Source organism: Ceratotherium simum, chromosome 17, assembly GCF_057802395.1.
Source record: "Ceratotherium simum simum isolate JZ-2026a chromosome 17, ASM5780239v1, whole genome shotgun sequence".
In the NCBI taxonomy this organism is placed as follows: domain Eukaryota; kingdom Metazoa; phylum Chordata; class Mammalia; order Perissodactyla; family Rhinocerotidae; genus Ceratotherium; species Ceratotherium simum.
The window spans coordinates 39,864,648-39,887,182 of NC_141916.1; the positions used below are offsets into that span (position 1 = coordinate 39,864,648).

General features: G+C 38.2%; 1 protein-coding gene across 2 annotated transcripts; it reads left to right on the forward strand.

Moving 5' to 3' along the window:
* The first annotated feature begins 331 nt into the window (after nt 1–331).
* Nucleotides 332–20,232, forward strand: LDHB (lactate dehydrogenase B). 2 transcript variants are annotated; one of them, XM_014791362.2, is made up of 8 exons: nt 332–468; nt 3,268–3,402; nt 10,083–10,200; nt 11,350–11,523; nt 13,336–13,509; nt 16,413–16,530; nt 18,139–18,262; nt 19,864–20,232. In XM_014791362.2, exons 2-8 carry the CDS (start codon nt 3,274–3,276, stop codon nt 20,029–20,031), a joined length of 1,005 nt encoding a protein of 334 aa, XP_014646848.1. In that variant the 5' UTR covers nt 332–468; nt 3,268–3,273; the 3' UTR covers nt 20,032–20,232. The 2 variants fall into 2 exon arrangements, with proteins under 2 accessions (XP_014646848.1, XP_087298815.1); XM_087442689.1 differs by lacking the exon at nt 332–468 and adding an exon at nt 830–1,043 and having other exon boundaries at nt 3,263–3,402.
* The last annotated feature ends 2,303 nt before the right edge of the window (nt 20,233–22,535 follow it).

Below are 22,535 nucleotides of genomic sequence, written 5' to 3' on the forward strand. Positions count from 1 at the left end.
ACAATCTTAGGGAAGAACATGGGTCCTCTAAACTTGACCCGGAAAGCAAAACAAAACTTATTTCTATTTGGACTAAATCTATCCAAACAAGAGTGTGAGAGTCCAGAAGAGCCGAAGATGGTCAGGTTTTAGAAACACCGCGGTCTCTGTGTTGAAGAGACTGCAAACTGTGAGACTGGCTGAGGGCACAGGCCTCCTCAGCCACCAGAAGGTGACCTCCTCATTTGGGGAGAGCGCGGGCGTGCGCACACTTGAGCCCTTGTCCTTGAAGGGGATTGAGCGAGCGGAGGGGAGGGGTAGGCGGTGCTCGGGTTTCCAATCACAATAGAGAAAGCTAAGAGGCTGCGAGGGGGTGGGCCCCGCCTCCTCCTCCCTCTTTGCAGATCCTGCGCCAGAGGAGACGCACGCTGCTGACATTGTCTTCTTCGCGCGACTCCTACAACCGTCTCGAGAGCCTTCTCTCTCCTGGTAGGTTTCAGCTCAGGACCCTGAATCCTGGCTCACAGGCAAACCGGTGGGATGTGCAGGGGAGTCATTGTGTAGTAAGACTGGGGGAAGGACCAAGAAGGACATCTGTCCTCTGGGACCTTTAGCCCTGAGCATCCGGGCTCGAGCCCTGACTCAGCCCCCGGGTTTGGGGCGGCAGGCGGTGCCCTCGGCCGGGGAGCAAGGCGGAGCGAAGGGGCTGCGACCGAGCTTTGTCGCCGCGCACCAGGGCTCGCCTCCAGCTCTATCAGGGGAAAGACTTGTCGCTTTTGTACCTAAAACCTGGGCCCTACGTGTCTTTGATCGGTTCATGGCGGCCACATCACCTCCAGTGCCTGCTGGCGGGAGCCCGGACACGTGCCTGAGGAGCTAGGGGAGGAAGAAGGAACCGGGTGACATGCGAAGGCTGGCTGATCTTGAACCTGGGTTTTGGAATCTACTACCACGGGAGTGGAGGAATGCCCCTGCTTTTGCGGGGCTGAGGGTAAAGGATGATCAGCAGGTTTGCCCCTGCGCTCCAGTCTTGACCTGGCTACAGATGCGACCCTTCCCGGAGCGGTAGGCCCGTTCTTTTCTGGCCTTTTTTCTGAATGGTTCGGGTGTTTTGCTTACTTAGCCAGCTTTGGGTGTTCAGAAAAAGGAAGGCCTAGACTTTTCGCTAGAGACCTTCTCCTAGGAGAAGTGTGCTTTCCTCCCCTTGTGACTTGCCCTCCCCGCTTCCTGCACCAGGAGGAAGAGGTGACCTGTGGGCGGCGAACAGTGCTAGCTGCCACGGGGCCTAGAGAGGGGGAAGGGGAGGCCTGGCACTTGCTTAGGGAGGAATTAGATGGCAAGACGTGGCTTTCTAAAAGGTTATAGATTTGAGAGAGATTCTGCAAAGAGGATCTTTGTTAAGATCTTTGAACGTAAGGCATTGGTTCATTTCCAATGATATACATGGGGGTAGGGATGTAAAGGACCAAGAATCGCAGGGTTTTTTTACCCTTTCTTCTTCCTTACAGCCACTTCTGTGATCTTGGCACAGGCCTGCATATAATATAGAACATTTTCTTCTAATTTTTTATAACTCCTATTAAGGAAAAATAAAAGAAAAACACTTTTCTCCAGAAAGATCTGAAAGAAAATCCTTACTGGCTGGAGCCTCTAAATTGTAGTTTCGGAAATTCCCAAAGTTAATTTAATTAAGTCTATCTGAACAACTAATCTACATTTATATTACCACCATTTCTGGATTTTTGTTTTCCGTTTCTTACTGGGTTCCGTATATACCTAAAAGACCTTAAACATACCAACTAATGAAAATAAACTTAATGGAGGAAAACTGTGCATTTGTATCTTGGTTCCAGAAGAAGAGATGTGGCCTTCTTCGGATTCTGCTCAAAAGGCAGGACGTGTGAATTTCATTGTAAGGTCATCTATTTGTGGAGGCAGTTGCACGGGGTTGTATATTTCTTTTTTAGCATCCAGGAGAAAGCAGCAGATGTACTCTGTGAAGGCAAAAGAATCGCTCGATTTAGTCCCTAAAGATTGGGGGAAAATAGATATAGAACAAAATAGTTGTTACACAGTCGTCTCCAAGTACTTTATTCTAATTCAGAGCCTTACTAATTCTTTCTTAACATTTACAATTACTAAACTAGGTTTTGTTACTTAGTCCATTGCAGATGAGAAACAAAAAAAAAGACTGGGAGGCAGGGGTACAGTTTGAAACAGGTCCAGTGGCCTCCGATGCAACAGTCCAGCATAAAAAGTAGAAGGCAAACTAAAATAATAATCATTATGATGGGTTGTAATTATGTGATACTTAATTATGAAGAAAGAGCTTATTTGTGATCTGTACCCCGTCTCTGTTTGAGAAGGCAAGGCGGTATATTTTGTATACAAAATTGCCATGGAATTGATGTTTATTTCAATAAATTTTGCCATTTGTTTTAGTTATCCAGAAAATACACTCGAATAACTGGTGGCACAGATAAATTTGATGTTACCATATAGACTGTTTTCAGACAGATTTCAATTTTATTTTATTTTTTGGCTTTTTTTTTTTCTTTAATGGCTAGAAAGAGACTAATTCAAGGCTGATAGTCTTCTAATGGGACCTCCTTAAAGGAAAATGTATTAAGTATCCACCTTCCAATAAGCTTCCAGGGTGCACTAAAAGAAATTCAGAGTAATATTTTTGCAGATTTTGCAAAATATTCATTGTGATTTTATTGTCACTGTATTTATTAAGCACACATTTTATGTCTAGTGAACTGTGACACATTTTAAGTGAGACTTAAAGATGAAAAACCAATCAGTCCCTATCTTCCAAAAGTGATAATAACCATTAGTAGTAGAAATTATATTTATAACTGCCTATTAATTCTTTTAGATCAAGCTTAGATACGGGTTAATACTGGGCCCAAGCCCAGTTACATATAAATTCCTTATGGGGGACTAGAAACAAATCAGCTACTTTAAGTATAAATATTCATGTCTTTTAGCCAGTAAACAAAGACCCACAAGACAAAATTGTTACAACTTGTTATACTAACGTGGAATCACAGGCTGAGGAAAAGAACCCAAATTCAAATAGGCTTCATGGAGGTTTTTGTCTTGATTAAATACCTCATTAAATGGGTTACATGGTTCTTTAAAATGTATTTTGTTTTAGAATAGTATTAGGCTCATTTTAAACTGTACTTTAGTTCAAAATTGCAACAGTAACATTGTATAGATTATTCCTGTTCATGTTGCTTGTGTGGATGGATGTATAATCTTCTGATTCTTTTCACGCAGTGCAGGATGGCAACTCTTAAGGAAAAACTGATTGCACCAGTTGCGGAAGAAGAGGCAACGGTTCCAAACAATAAGATCACCGTAGTGGGTGTTGGACAAGTTGGTATGGCCTGTGCCATCAGCATTCTGGGAAAGGTACATTTCAAGAACACCAAACATGATAGACAGTTTCAGCATGTATATACAATCTCTTTAGGCACATCAGAATTTTATTGCATCTTTAAAAGATTTTTTTTTCTGAATAATTTGAAGTAAGGTGTAGACATGATACTGCACCTTTAAATACATGAGCATGTTATCTCCCAAGAGAATGATACTCTCCCTATCAGACACAATAGAGTAATTACACTCAGGGAACTTAACATTGATATAATATTATTATCTAATGTACAGTGCCCAGATTTAAAATTCTCCAGCTGTCAAAATCATGCTTTTTATAGCCGTTTTCACCCCAATCCAAGATCATATATTTCATAGACTTGTCATGTCTCTTTAATCTGGAACTGTTACTCAGCCTTTTTTTGTCTCTCACATCATTGGCATTTTTGAAGAGTCCTTGTCAGTTTTGTAGAATGTCCCTTAAATTATGTTGGTCTGATGTTTCATTGTAATTAGGTCCAGGTTAAATTTTGGGGTGGGGGTTATGACTAGTGATGTCATGACTTTCCCGGTGCATCACATCAGGAGGCAGGTGATGTTCAACTTGTCTCGTTAATGATGATGGCCGAGAATCCTCTGGCTGAAGTGGTGACTGCAAGATTTCTCCACTGCAAAGGTCCTGTTACCCTCTATAATTAATAAATAACATGTACAGTGGCTTTTTGAGGTCGTGGAAATATCTCATTATTCCATTCTAACTTTCACCCAATACTTTATTTTGAAATAATTTCAAACTTACAGGAAATTTGTAAGAATAGGAAAAAGAGTAAAGCTTCCATGTCTGCTTCACCCAGATTTACCAATTCTTAACATTTTTAAATTTTCTCTTTATCTTTATGTCTCCCTCTCTCTCTGCCTCTCTAACTATACATATAATGGATTTTTTTCTGAACCCTTTGGGAATAAGTGCAGATATCATGCCCTTTCCTTCTAAGTCCTTCAGAGTACATTTCCTAATATTGTACAATTCCAGAGTACAGTTCCTAATATTTCTAACATATTCTCACATAATCAGCACAACGATCAACATCAGGAGATTTTACGCTGTTGCTGTACTGTTGGTACCTTTTACTCCTCCAGACTGTACTTTCCTTACATACCTCCATAGATTTTTGGCTTGCCTCATATATACCCCTTGCGGTTCAAAGCACAGTTAGCTTTCTTTAGTCTCCAAGGACTTTTGAGGAAAGAGCTCTTATTTACCTCACTGAATCAATTCCTTGTTCTTTCTGAAGGCTGCCTTAAATGTAGGAACCACCCTCCAGCCCCCCAAAAAAATGCCGTCTCGCCTTCAGTAGAGCACACTGTCCCTTTGTATCATATGTGAAGGCTGCCTGAATAACTCCTAGCCAAGCGTGTTTCTGTTTGCAAAGTTAAAATTCTAAAGGAACAAATTCTGAATCTTTACTGAGAAAAAGTTATCAAAGAAATAACTAAAATATGTAGTGCACACCTATGAAAGTTTTATTCTTTTGCATTTTTTCTGGCTAGTCTTCATTGACTAGGTGTCTTTGATTTAGGAGAGCTGCTTCCCAAGTTACAGGGAATTTAAATAATCACAATTTAGTGCTCACTATTTATGCCAGTAAAACAAAGAGTATTCCAGCTGATATTTCTTTTGAAATGTTTATTGAGTGTGTACCACGTTTGTACTAGCCCTCGTGGTCTAGTAGTTAAGATAAAGATTTGTTGCTCTCACCAGTGCAGCCCGAGTTCAGTTCCCGGAACCATACCACCATCCGTCGGTTGTCATATTGTGGTGGCTACATGTTGCTGTGATGCTAAAAGCTGTGCCACCGGTATTTCAGATACTAACAGGGTTACCCATGGTGGACAGGCTTCAGCGGAGCTTCCAGACTAAGACAGACGAGGAAGAAGGGCCTGGCCACCCACTTCCAAAAATACTGGTCATGAAAACCCTATGAATAGCAGTGGAGCATTGTCTGATATAGCGCTGGAAGGTGAGAGGATGGCACAAAAAGACTGGGCAGGGTTCCACTCTGCTGTGCACAGGGTCCCAAGGAGTCGGGATTGACTCCATAGCATTAACAACAAACCATGTTTGAAGTGTTTTAATAAAAATGCTTCATTTTAAACAACAACCTCAGGAAATGGGAATTTCGTATCCCATTTTCAGATGAGGTAGCTGAGGCCGGAAGAGAATAAGTAGCCTGCCCATAGTCACACAGCCGGAAGTGCTAGAGCTGTATTTTGAACCCAGGGCTCTTAACTCTTAACCATAGTGACTCTCCGAGTATTTTATTCTATGCTAGTATTTAGGCAGTTGAAAACATAAGGTATTAATGAAATACTAGCTAAAAATTCTTCTTTTCCTCCTGCTAATTTCAAAATTTGGACTTTTCAGAAAACTATATCTGAGCTATCATGATTCTATATGAAGTACCTCTATGGTTGTTTTAATTGTACATTTAAAGTCCTCTTCAATGAATAATTCAATTGAGACTGTGTCTGCCGTTATATAATACTTTGGCCCAATTCAAGTGCTTGAGAGAACAGACCCTGCTGCTAACAGTAGGAATCTTCCAATTTAGATGCTGTGAAGGAGTGACTGCCTTGTTCAAAGACCATTTTACTCATTAAAAATGTTTAAATCTTATTTTAATGGGTAAGGATTAAAGTGCTTCAAAATTGTTATTAATATTTGGTGAGGATTGTAAACCCCACTAGTTTAATAAAGACAGGAAAATAGTGCTGACTGTGTAAGGCATCTGTATTTTACCTCATTCCTCCACAGAAGTTCCAGGGGAGTACTGTCATCTATATATTACTGTTGAGAAAAACCAAACTCAGAAAGATTAAACGACTTGGTTAAGATCATACAGATACTAAGTGCAGATCTGGCCTTTTGAGTCTTTACAGAAGGCACACGTTGCTTTGGCCCAGAAAATGAGGGAAGCTAGAGCATCAGAGATCGAGGCTGAGGAGGTCTGCACCTTAGCTAGGCCGGTGAAGGCAACTGAGGCTCTCTAGTACAATGTCCCACCATTACGAAGACTCAGTTATTTTCTGCCTCTGCTCTTGCCCACTCTCCTCATGCTCATTGCTGGCATAACAGTAGTGAACTTTTATAAAAACAGTAGCTCTCCTACTTAACACTTTCCAGTAGTGTCACAGTGCACATATACTGCATGTATACATAAAATCATGTGAGGCGTCAAGGATCTCTCTGCCTGTCTCTCAGAGCTAGGCACTGGAGTGCACAACTCCAGGGGGTGCCCTTCACAGTGTCGTAGCACCTTCCAGTGCAATGTGGTGCTACTGTCTCTGACTTCTTCTCTTACCCTCTGTGCTCTTTCTTCAAAACCCCAAGCTTATTTCTGCTTAAACCCTTTTGCTTGATTTTTCCCTCACCTGAAATGTCTACGCTAGTCCATCACAGACTTGACTCCTTCCTATTATTCATATCACACCTTTGCGGGCAGGTCTTCCTTGACCATCCGGTATGAAGTAAACTTTCTTGCCAGTAACTTTGACATCACCCTGCATTGTGGTGTTTATACCACCTCCATCGTCAGAATCCTCTTACATTGTTTGTTTAATTCCTAGTTCCTTCCTGATGCAGTCCTCAAGAGCAGGGCCTTTGCTGAATTTATTCATTCCTGTTCCTGATTAGTAGAATAATCCCTGGCACATTCAGTAATAAATATGTATTAAATAAATGAATATTCCTGCTATTACTAGTAAACTGCACTTACATTTGGTCAAATTTTGATCCTTTTCCGTGGCTTCTACTGCCAAATACGACTTCTGCCCCACTACCAACCACAGGCTCTGCATTTTAGCTGCCAAAACCTCATGTCATCAGGGTCACATAGAGCTTCCAGGCAAAGTTATTCTCCCTGTAGCCTGTGTGTCCAGCTGTTTTTGGTTTGAGTGTCTGTTCTTGATTCAGTCAACCGTAGCCATGTTCTTGCAGTACAAAAACAGCATAAGAAGTCTCTTAGAAGGAGCAATGTAATTACAGACATATTGCAAAGTAGTTTTTGCAATGCAGGACTTCGCTTAAAAGTGGAACTTAATTAAAGTTTGGTATTTATACAAGAATAGAAAGGTTAATGGAACAGACTAAAAGCTCAGAAACAGGCCCCAAAAGTAGTTAATAAGATAGAAGTGGCATTCCAGAAGAGAAGAAAAACAAAGTATTGAATAAATGGTGCTTGTGCGTTTAGCTAATTATTTGGAAAAAGTTATACCTTTTCTTCCCACAAAATTTCTTGCAGAGTAAACATCTGAAATAAAACCATCAAATATTAAGGGATTGGTGGCAGTGATTTATTAGCTAAGAGGACCAAGAGGCAGGTTGTGGCTGTGTCTGGTCCACACAGGAGATTAAAAGACCTTTTTGTTGTATGTTAAACAAGTTTTCAGCAGTAATGTTCTTGGCTTCTAACTGACCTTGCTCCTTAATAAGTTACTGCTTTTGCAATTAATCTAAGCCTTGCTGTTTCAAACATTTTAAACCATATATTTATAGCTTAAGTGAAATATATGTGATAAATTCATAGGCTATACAGTATGTGAAGACAGAAGGAGATTTATTTCAGCCAAACAACAGCGTCAGTACTTAATCACACGTCTTCTGTTTGCCTGCCTCCACACTTGGAGGATATTCAGTCGTGCAGATGCAGCTAAATTCAGGGCTGCAGTTATTTTTTTAAAGGGTTGGATCGCTTCCTTCCTTGCCAGCTAAGTAGTGTGCACTTCTCAGCCAATTCTCTACGCCCACGGAAACAAAAGACAGGATCTGAGATCCGGTGACATCCTTTTCCAGTTAAGCCCCAAATTATTTTGGCCTGTTGACTGCAACGGCACACATGTGATGTTGCTAAAATAAGAGTGATATTCCTAGTGCTCAGTATCTTGACTGAATGTTATGGCTTTTAAGTTATATTGTATTAATTTAGGGCTTAAAAAACACAAATGAGGGTTTTGTGTGATCTTAGCAGAAGCTGCAGAGGAACAAAAGCATTTTAAAGTATTAAACATGTGTTTAAGTAAAAATGGATGAAAAGTGGGGCCGGACCGGTGGCATAGTGGTTAAGTTCATGTGCTCTGCTTTGGCGGCCGGGGGTTTGGAGATTCGGATCCCTGGCACGGACCTACGCACGGCTTATTAAGCCATGCTGTGGCAGATGTCCCACGTATACAGTAGAGGAAGATGGGCATAAAGGTTAGTCCAGGGCCAGTCTTCCTCAGCCAAAAAAAAAAGGCAAGAAAAAATAGTATGAAAATTAATGTCAGTATTTGACATACATGGAAAGGAGAAAATAGTTACTAAGTAATCCCCACCTCATAAAATGGTCATTTCGGAAGTTTGCAAGTAAATCGGTTGCTTGTAACGAAGAACACATTCAATCATAAGGAGGCTTGAATCTCAGAGAAAACCTCACAAGCAAGCCTATTGTGGCTCACTTCTTGAGGCTAGCCAGCCACTGGGATTCTAGAGACGGGACGGTGCTCATTCCTTGGCTTCTACAGGGAGCAGGACCTCCTTTGCTGGCAAGCTAAAGTTTTCTTAGTGACCATCTTCGCTCCCTCTGCTTCTTCCTCTGCTGGTCAGTGCCTTCCTAATACTTCCAGTTCCATCCTAGGCTATTCTGCCTTATTCTTCCAAGTGCTTCCTGAACCTCAGTTACCTACCCTTTCTTCCCATCAACACCCTTCACCTGTATAGCTGATCACACTATCCTTAGGAGAGGTATTTGCATTTTTAAGTGGGCTCCAGTATTGATATATTATATTCAGCTAATTTTACCAGCAGCCCTGAAAACAGTAAAGGCAAGGACTCTAGTGGTATTTCAATGGGACGGATAACTACTTTTTAAAGCGTTTGCAAATTACGACTTTCCATAAGGTAACCGGATTTCAAAGCTGAAATGTTGTTTAGATGCATTTAGATTGACACCTGCTCCCCTCATTCATACAAGAAGAAAAGATCGGGCCGGCCCGTGGCTTAGCGGTTAAGTGCGCGCGCTCCGCTGCTGGCGGCCCCGGTTCGGATTCCGGGCGCGCACCGACACACTGCTTCTCCAGCCATGCTGAGGCCGTGTCCCACATACAGCAACTGGAAGGATGTGCAGCTATGACATACAACTATCTACTGGGGCTTTGGGGGAAAATAAATAAATAAATGAAATCTTTAAAAAAAAAAAAAAAGAGGAAAAGATCAAGGACTTGCTGAAGAGTGTACATGATTACTCAAAGGGAGAATCCAGGGTTTTGTTTTTTTCTCCCACTATTTATGTAGAGATAGAACATATAAACATGAAATATGTTACATATAACCACCAATCTGTTCTCCATATCTATGTGTTTATCTTCCACATATGAGTGAAATCATATGGTATTTGTCTTTGTGTGTATGTATATTCTTAAAGCGACTTGTATCATGCTAATTGAATCCTAGTTAAGTATTAGGAGATGAAATTCTGAAAAATCTGTGTCTTAAATATTAATAGTTCATTATTCAAGATGTTTTATTATAAAATGGTTTCAAGAGCATGCCTAACTCCGTGATAAAATTCTCAAGGTTTTTAGACATTTTGTATTGAGCCATTTATAGGGTCTCCGGGTTGTTCTGTGAGCTGAGGTATCCTCGAGTGGTTTGGGTGCTAACACCTGTTTTGTGTTTATAGTCTCTGGCTAATGAGCTTGCTCTGGTGGATGTTTTGGAAGATAAACTCAAAGGAGAAATGATGGATCTGCAGCACGGGAGCTTATTTCTTCAGACACCTAAAATTGTGGCCGATAAAGGTAGTTTCATTTCACGTGCAAAGTGATCTAATAGTAAAGTAATATCCTCACTCCCTGATATAAAATTAGTCTTCTGTCTTGGTGAATCGAGTGTTGGCAGTTTTTTCTTTCCTTCTGGGTCCAGTTCATCCTCGAGGACAAATGCAAGTGTTCCCTCTATAAACCCTCCACCACGTGCCTTCCACACATTTGGTACATGACATTTTGGGAAATTGTGTCATCATGCTTATTCACATGTATCTGAGAACAGGAATGTTTTAGATCCAAAAAAATATTTGCACCAAGTCGTTTGAGTGCCTTGAAGAAACTAAACAAATTCATATTCTAGCTATCTCCGTTCTGGATTAGCACGTTTATGCAGTGATATTGCCACCTCAGCACAGCTGTGCCTAAAGATATCAAAACATGGGCCTCCAAAATAATTTCTGACAATACTACTACTAATAATAGCTGTTATTCATTGAATTATTAGCATTCTGGGTACTGTGTGAAACAACTGTCAAAAGTCAAGTAGCAACACAGTTTAATTTTATGAATCATCCATAGCTGTTGAGTCTAATGATCACATCAAATCATAATGTCTGTGTATTTGGGGAAAGGGTGCACTTCCTTGAGGAAAAAATAAAATATTCTCTAGAGAAACTCACTGCTAAAAGTGAATAAGCTCCCTTAAAATATTGAGTATTAGAAATTAATTTCTAGCCAAGAACAAACCCTTCATTGCCTTCTTTTCGCTTTGTAGGTTGAATTAACATTATAAGACTAAAGGTACCTTTAAATTGCTTTTGTGTTGGAGGGCGGCCTGTTGAACTTTGGACTCAACTGTTTATGCTTTGTATTATTACTGACAATCGAATATTCTCTGAAGTAAGAGCATTTTGAATTTGTTAGCCAGAAACATAATTTAAGGCCTTCCTTATTTCCTTAGTCCATTCTCTGAGCCAGTTTTATGGTTGGAATGTTTCCATGTAGCTCAAGGAGGAAGAAGCCACAGGAGCATTGCACTTCAAAACCTTATAATACAGAAAACGTAATTCTCATATAAGTTCTAGAAGCTTTTGTATGTTTAGCTTTCTAGAGCATATCGTATATGATATGTTTTGATGAGGAGTTGTATTTGAAGTATCTTTCTTTCCCTTCTCCTTCAAGATTACTCTGTGACCGCCAATTCTAAGATTGTGGTGGTAACTGCAGGAGTCCGCCAGCAAGAGGGAGAGAGTCGTCTCAATCTGGTGCAGAGGAATGTTAATGTCTTCAAATTCATTATTCCTCAGATTGTCAAGTACAGTCCTGATTGCATCATCATTGTGGTTTCCAACCCAGGTATTATTATAATGCCTTAGGGTTCACTTCGGTTAATGTTTTTGGGTTTTGTTTATTTTGTTTTTTGAAGTTAAAAAAATCTGTTCTGATATTCACCAGCAGAAGCAATTCATCTGTCTTCTGTTATTGGCCGCAAAAGAGTGGTGTTTGCAAAACAAATGGCACTGTCCCGGGCCAAGTGTTTAAAAATGTGAGAAGAGTTTTCTCTAAAGCGTTCATCTGTTTGTTTCATCTGGGTTGGTTGTAGAGTCTAAAAGCTTTTACATTTTCTATAAAGATTATCCTGGGATGCATAATGAAATGTTTGAATGTGTCTCCAATTCGTAAGAAACATTTTAGCATATCTGACCTTCTCTTTGCCGAAAAATGCATTCTCGTGGCCTTATCTCTAAAACTCTTCAAAATTGAATGACTGAATTTGAAAAGAAGCGTTTAAAAACTATTAATCAGTTCAGTTTTAAAGGTGGTAATAGATTGTATTAGTGGACATGCTAACACCAAATGTTATAACTTAAAAGCTGCTCTCCTTGCTAAATCAACATTTGCAGAATAAACATTAAAACTTCTGGTTAGAAAGAATAGCATTTTTCCCGCTAAACAGTCAAAATTCACTCTCTATTTTACACTTCTTTTGTCTGTAATTTGCCACCAAACATTGCTTATTGGTGAGCATAGTGGATACATTGATAAAATGGTAAAACTGATTGTCTCTGACACTTCACATAGGGACAGATTGTGAATAAGAACCAAGGGAATCCTTAACAGTTTACGGAATATTGAGAGTTGGGAGCCAGCCAGGACAGAGATTATTTTAGTAGTATTATTCTCTGCAGTCTTGGATTGGGATTTACTAAATAGTTCAGTCTTATATATAAAACTTCTCATAAATGTATAGTGGCAGATAGATGCAGAACAGGAATGACAAAGAGCTGGCACGGATGAAGCTGCTGCATCCTGTGTCTTAAGGCAGACATTATTAACTGGTTATACAACTTTCTAGGTATAGCTTCAAAGTCTTAACTCTCCAGGGAGTCACTCCCACTGAATCAAAGTAGCCAAGGAAGAGTTCATAATCTCCAGTCCAAAGTGACCTTAAAATATCTTAGCCGGTGTCTATATATGAGTGTGGAGGTGGAGACTGCAAGATTAACTTCTTGGCTTCTTTGTGTGCACATTTTCCCACTGTTCACAGCTTAGCCTGTAAGGGCTATCATACTCTCTAGACCAGCAGATTTCCCCTCTGTGCAGTCTCAGGGCTGTGCACACCAGAACAAAGGTTCTGTCTTAGAGGCCCTTTTATTAAATAGAAAATGTTAATACTCTGTATTATCACAATCGCCTACTGAATAGTATCTTGTGCCCAGGAAAATTTATAGTAGCATGCCTTGGTAATTTAGTAACCAATGGCTTTTGGTTTATGATGACAGTCGTTACAATCATGGAATGTTAGAATTGGAAGAAACTTAAGGGACCATCTAATTCAACCTTTTTTCTCTTTCCACATACAGTAAGTTAATTAATGTGCAAGGCTTTTATGTGTTCTTGGTTCAAGTAATAGTGTAAATAAAAAACCACAATATCGCATTTTTCGTGTTTTACAATCTCTCTTAATATAAGGCTTAAAAGCTTTTCCTTGTCTCTCTAACTCCCATTATCTCTAACTATGAAAAGTCAAAGTATTTACACCTTTCTGGCCACATCTGATGTGGGGAGTGGGGAGGTGGGAGAAGAGGAAGCCAGGGCACCTACTAATTGACATAGCAGTTGCAATCAGTTTTGATTTACTTACGTATATTATTCTGAAATTGTTAGTGGATATTCTCACCTATGTTACCTGGAAACTAAGTGGATTACCCAAGCACCGTGTGATTGGAAGTGGCTGTAATCTGGATTCTGCTAGATTTCGCTACCTTATGGCTGAAAAACTTGGCATTCATCCCAGCAGCTGCCATGGATGGATTTTGGGAGAACATGGCGACTCAAGCGGTAAAAAAAAAAAAAAAAATCAACAATATTACTGTGCACTTATGGTATTGTTCTTGCCATTATGAATTTTTTGTTTTTAAATTTTATTTTTATATATTTTCACATACTTCCCATTACAAATAAGTAATATGTAATATTTGGGAAGATACTTTGATACTGATTAGGTAAATATCTGATTCCTCGTCAATTTTTTGCCTGCTAAGTTTAGTATCCATTAATGATTCTTGGTTAAGTAAATTATTACTTTGATAGTTGTCAAACATGGTATTCTAATTCCATCATTTCTTCTATATTTATTATTTGTATTCTAATGTAAGAGAGAGCTTTCTCTTCTTCCCCATTTATTTATTTATTCATTTATTTATATCAGTGTAGACTCAGATTTTTATTTTATTGCATGAATATTCTGTCACTATAACTATAGTGCACAGATTGTCCCAGATTTGGCAAGTAATAGGCTCTTCAGGCTGGATCCTGTCTCTTCATTTTTCTGATCACTTTTTGAGACCTTCCTTGCTTTCTGAAACAATAAAGTGCACCAGCCTCATCTTGTGCTTTTCCTTTCCCAGCACTAGAACCATCTAATGAGCCCTGTTTCCTTCTAAGGGGAATGGTATTTACAAACCAAGATCTGGGCATAGTTGTGCCCTGTGCTCCTGGTATATCTTTGCTTCTAGGCCCTTTCAGTGGACAGAGCTGTTGTATCCATCGTGTTTATTGAAGGAGTGAATTGGGTAACAAAAGCTTTTAAGTAACCAGTGTCTACTATTCTATTATGTAAAATAAATCTTGTTTCATAAGAAATCTGATTTTTAATAAATAATCATTACTATCAGTCGTTTAAGTAGTATGAGACCATATGGTAAATCTCTCAAATATTTTATTTAGGCATTTAAATAGAATTGTTGGAAATAAATTAATCATTGTAATAGGATCAACGTTAAAATTATATTGCACTTCGATTTCTTTTATAATACTTTGTTTTGAAATAGTTAAAAAAAACCCACTTATTCTAAATGTTTTATTTTACATTAATATTTCTCTTATTTAAATTAATATTTCTGTTCCAATTTTATGTAAAAACATTTATGAACAATTCTGATTGTGTTTCGTAAGTCTAAGCCTATTTATTAAACCAAAATACATTGAATAGCTTTATAGTACAATACTGTAATAATCCAAAACATTTTAATATTAATGATAATGATAATCTATATTTTACTAAATTCGTATCTGCCCTATACACAAGGAACTATTTTCTCCCTACAAGGTTAAGGTGTAAATTTTCCCTTGAGTTTAGTGGGAGTGTGTAGTGTGATTTTAGTAAAGAGTTTACTGTGATATTATAAGAATTACAGTTACTACATTTGTACTTTTTAATGTAATGCTGTTTTTTTCTGACACATTGTATCACTTCATTCAAGAGTTCCTAATATCCAAGGATTTGTCTGAATTTATGTCCTATATAAAAAATATTTAGTACAATGGTGTACAGTAAAAGTTTATTAAATGCTAGTTATTACAATTAATACAGTTACTGGAACCACGGATTTGGGAGTGATATTACATGTTCTCTAGTTCAAGACTTGCATTTTACTGAGGAAAAAATTGAGGCAAAGCAGGCAATAGTGGCTTGTTGAAGATCCGTCAGCTAGTTAGTGGCATAACTACAACTAGAATCGTGTCGTCTGACTCCTGTTCAATGTTCTATCACTCATTACTGTGACATTTTTTCCAAAACATCTTTTTTTCCTATTTCCATGTTGATCTATATTGTACATGAAATGAAAGAGAATTAAAGCATGTTCACATAGGCACGATTATGTAGATTTTATCAAAGTCCGTGAAAATGCCTTAGTTGTCTCAACAGTTAGCCCAAATTCACAAAAGTTGGGGCCGAAATGGGAGTCTTACTTGGCCATGGGCAACTTTGCCTTTTCTAGCTGGTTCGAGCCATAGTAGACTACGCCATCCTTTGCTCTTATTTCCCGAGTCTACAATGTTCTCCAGAGGTCCCTGAGGAATACATCTGTTTTTCAAGGTCCAGTTCAAATGCCTATTTTTTGTAGCCCTTTCTGACACTTTTTCCCCTCAATGAAGTAAACCCTTATTTAGGTTTAATTATACCTTCTCCATACCTCTGTGAGAGCTCATCCCATTGTGTTAGTTTTCTTTAATTGCCTGTTTCTCCCTGTACATTCTGAACTTGTCCACAGCACAAAGCATACCTTTATTTATCTTTGTACACCTAGATCTTCAATTATGCTTTTGTCTGGGCAGGAAGTCTTAAGAGTAGGTTAGGTGGTTGTTTTGGTGCATGAAAGCCTCCAAAAGATATAGTCCATGATAGACAACACCTTTGTCTGCTGTGCCTCTGGAAGCATTCTTGGAAGGAAATAGTTGATTCAGTTAAGACCAGAAAAATTCACTGTGGTTACGTAGAGTGTCTTTCGATAGAGAGACTGAACTTGGGACATTAGAAGACCTAGAGATAATTAGACTATATTTGGGTCTTAGCCAAGAATTTTTTTTTCACATCAGAAGAAAAGGGCTTAAATTAGAAAAATAGCAGGAAGAAAGTTAAGAATTCCTCAAACCAAAGTTTACAATAGTACTGAACTAGAATCTCGTGATTTCACAAACCTAGAGAGAGGTGAAGAACTTCTTATTCTCTGTAAGTATGATACAACAATCCTGTTTTGCACCAAAATGGTTGAAAGTTAAAAGGTCAGACGTGATTATTTGAAGGCAAATGTCAGCCTTTTGGAGGAACTATACTGGAGTCGGTTGTCACTGGAGCAGTGGGTATTTAGTAACTTACATAAGAGGTGAAATCTGAACTAAGAGAAGATTTTTTTTAAATAGTGTCAGAAATATATAAAATGTTTATCCTTTTTTGACAGTGGCTGTGTGGAGTGGAGTGAATGTGGCAGGCGTTTCTCTCCAGGAACTGAATCCAGAAATGGGAACAGACAATGATAGTGAAAATTGGAAAGAAGTGCATAAGATGGTGGTTGAAAGGTAAGTGGAAGGGGGCTTGAATTAGGATGATTAATTTCATCTTTACTTGGATAAAATTGAAACACTTTCCATGGCTGCCTGTTCACATAAACTCTTAATATAGTTTAGAGTTCAGATAAACTCTAAATATGCAGCTGTTATCTTCTGAAACAGACAAGACTAACTTATACCAGTCAAACCTGCTATGCCAGTCCCCCTAGGGAAAGCAAATATTTTTCTAGAGAAATTCTGTTATAGAACTAACAGGAGCAAAACACAGAGTTAACAAGTGAAAAGGGCTTTCAGATTGCCTCCTATCAGCAAATGAGGTTGAGTTAACTAGAAAGGTAAACCTAGATGCTATTAGTCTTGTAATTGCCTAAAATAAATACTTGCTGATTGATTGCTGAAAGTGTAAGCTGTGCTGTATTTACCTTTCCATACTTAACTGGAGATGTCTCCATTTCCCTCCTTTTTCTTTCTTTTTTTTGGGAAGCTGTCTCTTTTGTTACTAACCATCCTTTTTCTATGACCTTCATGCTTACCATAAAATAAGGTGTGATTTGGACTAAAGAATATGGACTTGGATTTAAATCATGGCACTGACACTAACTATATAGTCTTGGGGAAACCATTTAACCTTAAGTTGAGTCTCAGTTTTCTCCTCTGTAAAGTTGTATGGTAATATAGTTATTGTAAAAATTGAGTAAAAGCACACACAGCTATGCACATACATGTCATTGATAAGCATTCAATAAATGTTAGCTATTATTATTTGCAGAGAATTGTTGTTACAAAACTAACTGATGTCTCAAATGTGGAATCATTTTGTTTAGTTCAATTTTAATGATTTTTCTTTTTCAGGAGTTTGACCTATATATGGAGAAAAAGATACTTTAAAAAGTTGAAAGGGTTCTTAGCATTTCAATTAACATAATCCCTTTATTTTACAAATGAGAAAACTAGGTCTCGCCCAGGTGATATAACTTGCCCAAGGTCTTCTAGTCAGTGGTAGATTGCATTAAATCCCAATTTCCTAATACTCAGTTACTCCTGCTATCTCTCAAGTACCAGTGCCTTGGTGGGTTTCGAGGTGTACAATTTGTGCTCAGAAAATTGCCAGGCAAGGTATAGTCATCACTTTGCTCTTGGGGTAGTTGGTCATAGTATTTTAGGTGACAATAGTAAGTGGGGCCTCAAAATTAAGGTGTATTTTGTCCTTCGAATGTGAAGGTCCTTTTGCTTTCATTGTTTCCTGATTTCATTAATATCTTGGGAAATATTTATGTTTATGAATAAGATTGGAAAATGTACATTTTTACCACTGCGACTTCATAAATGTTCACTTATACAATAAGCTATTTAAAGTTATCAAAACATTTATATAGTGCTGCCATGTAGTGTTGAAATTTTAAACATTTTACGTATATACTAACTCATTTAACAAACTTGAAATAGATACCATTGTTATCCTCATTTTACAGAAGAGAATACAAGTAAGAAAGGTTAAATAATTTCCTCAAGATTGCACACTTAATAAGAGACACAGCAGAAGTCAAACCAGAGTCTGGTTTCAATAACTATTGAGTCTCATTTCAGTGATCTCTTTTATGATTTTGTTTTTCTTAGTGCCTATGAAGTCATCAAGCTAAAAGGATACACCAACTGGGCTATTGGATTAAGTGTCGCTGATCTCATTGAATCCATGTTGAAAAATCTGTCCAGGATTCATCCAGTGTCAACGATGGTGAAGGTAAGACATACTGCTACAGAATGTAAATGTACAAAATAAAATAAACTTATACAAAATATAATGTGATGTCTAGTATTCTGTAAATAGATTCATTTAAAGAAGGACAAAATAAAGTATCAGTCCACAGTTACTTTTGTATCTCAAAGTTTTATGGAAACCTCTCTCCTCCAACAGAAGTCCAGGACAACGAAAGCACAAAACTTATAGAGGCTAAGACATCCAATAAATTTTTATAATTCTCCCTTGAATGATGTCGCAAATTAAATATTAATTTTGAATCTTAGCACATTCTCAAAATATATGATCATTTGAATAAGTATAATAGAGTTTCGTTTCAAGTTGGTGTATTAAACTGTAGATGGCTTTTTTTTTTTTTTTTTTTTCTGAGGAAGATCAGCCCTGAGCTAACATCGGTTGCCAATCCTCCTCTTTTTGCTGAGGAACACTGGCCCTGGTCTAACATCCGTGCCCATCTTCCTCCGCTTTTTATGGGATGCTGCCACAGCATGGCTCGATAAGCGGTGCATCGGTGCATGCCCGGGATCCAAACCTGCAAACCCCGGGCTGCCAGCAGCGGAGCGCACGCACTTAACCGCTGTGCCACTGGGCCAGCCCCTGTAGATGGCTTTTGGATACTTTAGCAAATTTAGTTTAATTCAAAAGCTATGGAACAGTCAAACAGAAATTGATTAAATAAAACTAAAATTGTATTAAAACTTTCTGTAAGATAACTGACTCATTTTCCACAAGTCAGTGGCAGGGGTGAAAAAAGTAAGGGAGGAATACACTAGATTAGAAACATGCAAAAGAGATTTAGAAATATTTTGGGGTAAAACCTAGTGTCAGGTGTTTGTTTTGAAATACTATAGCAAAATCTTAAAAAGCAAGTATGGCAAAAATTGGATAATTGCTGAGTCTTGGAGTGTGTATATAGGAATTTGTTTATTCTCTCTCCTTTGGGGTATATGCAAAAATTTTGGAAATTAAAAGCTATAAAAATATTAAAGTAACTTTAATATAATTAAGTAATCTAATTAATTATGTGGTTAAATCCACCCTGCGAATAAATTACTTTACAGATTGGTAAAGTGTTTTGGAAATTGGACTGTTTTTTTCAACAACTCTTGAGTGTTGCAGGAATCTTGCCTTTGAGTGGCCTCCAACTACTTTTCTGGACCTTGTAGGTCGGCTACCACCTGAATTTCCCTCCCTAACTAAAGAATTCTAAGAAACAGGATTTCATGAAAAGTAGCCCATTAAAAACCACATTCACATACAATTCGAATTGAAGGCTTATATATCAAATTTTATTAAAGCATATCTAAGCAGAGAAAGAGATGTCAATAAGTTCAGTCAAGTACTTACTCCTTTCTTATAAATTTCTAGTTTTATTATAATGTATATTTGTATATTCTATGTATTATAAAACCCAATTCAGAACACAATTATTAGGGGAATATGAGGCTGTAAGTGATGAGAATTAAAGAATGAGTTTGTGCTTATCAAATTTCCTGCAGTTCTTTCTGTTCAAACAAAGGACCTGTGATCATTCTTACCTGTGGCTTCATTTCTTAATCTAAATGCTTTTTTTGCTCTGGCAGGGGATGTATGGCATTGAGAATGAAGTCTTCCTGAGCCTTCCGTGTATCCTGAATGCTCGGGGATTAACCAGTGTTATCAACCAGAAGCTGAAGGATGATGAGGTTGCTCAACTCAAGAAAAGTGCAGATACTTTGTGGGACATCCAGAAGGACCTAAAAGACCTGTGACTTCTGGCTTCTAGGCTGTAGGCATTTAAAAACTACAATGTGGTTAACCATGAGTCTTTAGTCTTCATCCAGGTACTTGCATCACAGTTAGTTTTTATCTTCCTAAATATGCGAATCTGGGCTCATGGAATCAAAGCCCATGCTTGGTTTAATGCTTGCAATATGAGCCCTTGAACAAATAAAATCAACTATTGTAGCGTGCTTCTGTTTCTGGGATTTTTTAATGACTTCTGAAAGATTTCAGTCAGTTTTTCAAATAATTCTTCCCTCACATCATAGGGTTCCCTAAATTCTATCATCTATGTTCCATCTTCTATACCCCTCCACAAAAATTCGTTGTCGCGACATGTGCAGTGATTTTGTTGTTGTCCTGAGACTATGGTTACTATTTGTTTTAAAGGGTTTTATTTTTTTTAGAGCAGTTTTAGGTTCACAGCAAAATTGAGAAGAAGGTGCAGAGATTTCTCATATACCACTTGCCCCTGCACATGCATAGCCTCCCTCATTATCAACGTCACTCACCAGAGGGGTTCATTTGTTGAAATCGATGAACCAACATTGACACACCATTGTCATCCAAAGTCCATAGTTTACATTAGGGTTCACTCTTGGTGTTGTATATTCTATGGGTTTGGAGAAATGTGTAATGTCGTGTATCCATCATTATAATATCACACAGAGTATTTTCACTGCTCTAAAAATCCTGTGGTTACCATGAAGAAAGAATTAGAGTCAATAGATGGCATTTACAAGGAAGTCCATTTTATTTCTCTAAAAGGAAGAACCTCTAAAACAAAGCTTTCTAAAATGGGAATTAACTTTGTAGAGTTAGTTCTATTTGGTAATAAAGAAAAATGAAAGTTTGGGCTGAAGTATCCAGATCAAGGCTATTGTGAGACAGCACAATATGGAGGTTAAGGGGGAACTTAAGGCAGACTTCCTTCAACAAAGTGTTTCCAATTTACATGTAATATCTAGGGGTCAGTTTAGGTAGTGCTAAAAACGTGGAATTTGTTATCACATAACCTGGATTTCAGTGCTGGTTTGATCACTGATTAACTGATTTTGGGTGAGTTACCTACTTAACCACTCCTAAGCCTCAATTTTCTCACCTGTGAAATAGTGATAATAGTGGTACCTCTTCAATATGGGTTGTGTAAGTTAAATGAGAAAATGTAAAATTCATAGCACAGCACTTGGTCATAATAGTAACCAACACTTAAGTAGTGCTTACTGTTCCAAGTGTTTTACATGTATTAACTCATTTAAATCATCCCAACTATCTTATAAGGTAGTGTTTCTCAACCTTGGCATTGTTGATATTTGGGGCTGGATGATTCTGTGTTGTGGGGGACTGCAGTGTGCATTGTAGGATGTTTAGCATCATCCCATCATCTACTCAGTAGATGCCCGTAACACACCCCTCCCCCGAGCTGTGTCAACCAAAAATGTCTGCAGACATGCCAGATACTTCCTGGGGAGCAAAATCACCCCTGGGTGAGAATCATTGCTCTGAAGTAAGTATTTGAATCCCCACTTTACAGATGAGGAAACAAACAGGCACACAGTAGCAGAGCTACTAAGTAGCAGAGTTGGAATTCAACCCAGGCGTAGCATCTTAATCTGCTCCTAAGCACAATGTACTACATTGCAGTAAATATGATTGTTACATTTTCATATCTTTAGAGTTTATAAAATGATATCAAAATCATTCTTAATGCTCCAGCATATTACGAGAATATTATTATTCCTGTTTTGCAGAACGGAAGACTAAGACACAGGTATTAAATACCTTTCTCAGGTCACATTTTCAAATCGACTCAGTCTTTTGGTATGATGAGCATGTCTAGATGTAGGAGGATTATTTTAATTTATGCCTCTAATTCATTGTTCCAGTTTTTATGTGAATGCTGAATTTACAATAAGCTTGTGGTTTTCAAGTTTGAATTTCATGGGCCGGTTTAAACTTTTTTAAACTTTGTTGGGGATGGGGAATGAGGACTTGTGTGGCGAGAGTTAGGGGGCCTCAACGTAAGTTTGCCAACTTTTTATTTTGCCAAATAAGTTCATGGAAAAAAAGAAAACCACATATTCTCACCATCACACAGAAGAATAGACATTTTAATGCCAAAGCTACGAGAAGACCGTAATCTCAAATTTATCAGCTGTCCTGGACCATGAGCAAAACTCTTGGGATGACAGAGCCAAGAGCTGGGAGAAGTCTGGGTCCTTGGATTTCATGGAGCTGCTTCACCAGCTATAGACTGCCTTCTTCCAAATTTCCTTTACATTAGGAGGAAACAGACTGCCATCACGGCTGTTTTGGGTATCTGTCTCAGCTAGCCAAACCTAATTCGTAGTGACCCACCGTGTAAGACTTAACGATCCACCATAAGGCAAAGCACCTGTTAACAAATAACTTTTTATCTAATTGAGGAGATAGATATGAATGATAAATAGCAAAATAAGGTGCTGTAAAATCAAGAAAAAACAGTCCTCAGTTG

Coding starts and splice junctions, on each gene's coding strand:
- LDHB (XM_087442689.1), top strand. CDS start 884: ATGCGAAGGCTGGCTGATCTTGAACCTGGGTTTTGGAATCTACTACCA. Junction 3,403..10,082: donor CCATCAGCATTCTGGGAAAG/GTACATTTCAAG, acceptor TTGTGTTTATAG/TCTCTGGCTAATGAGCTTGC. Junction 11,524..13,335: donor CATTGTGGTTTCCAACCCAG/GTATTATTATAA, acceptor TGAAATTGTTAG/TGGATATTCTCACCTATGTT.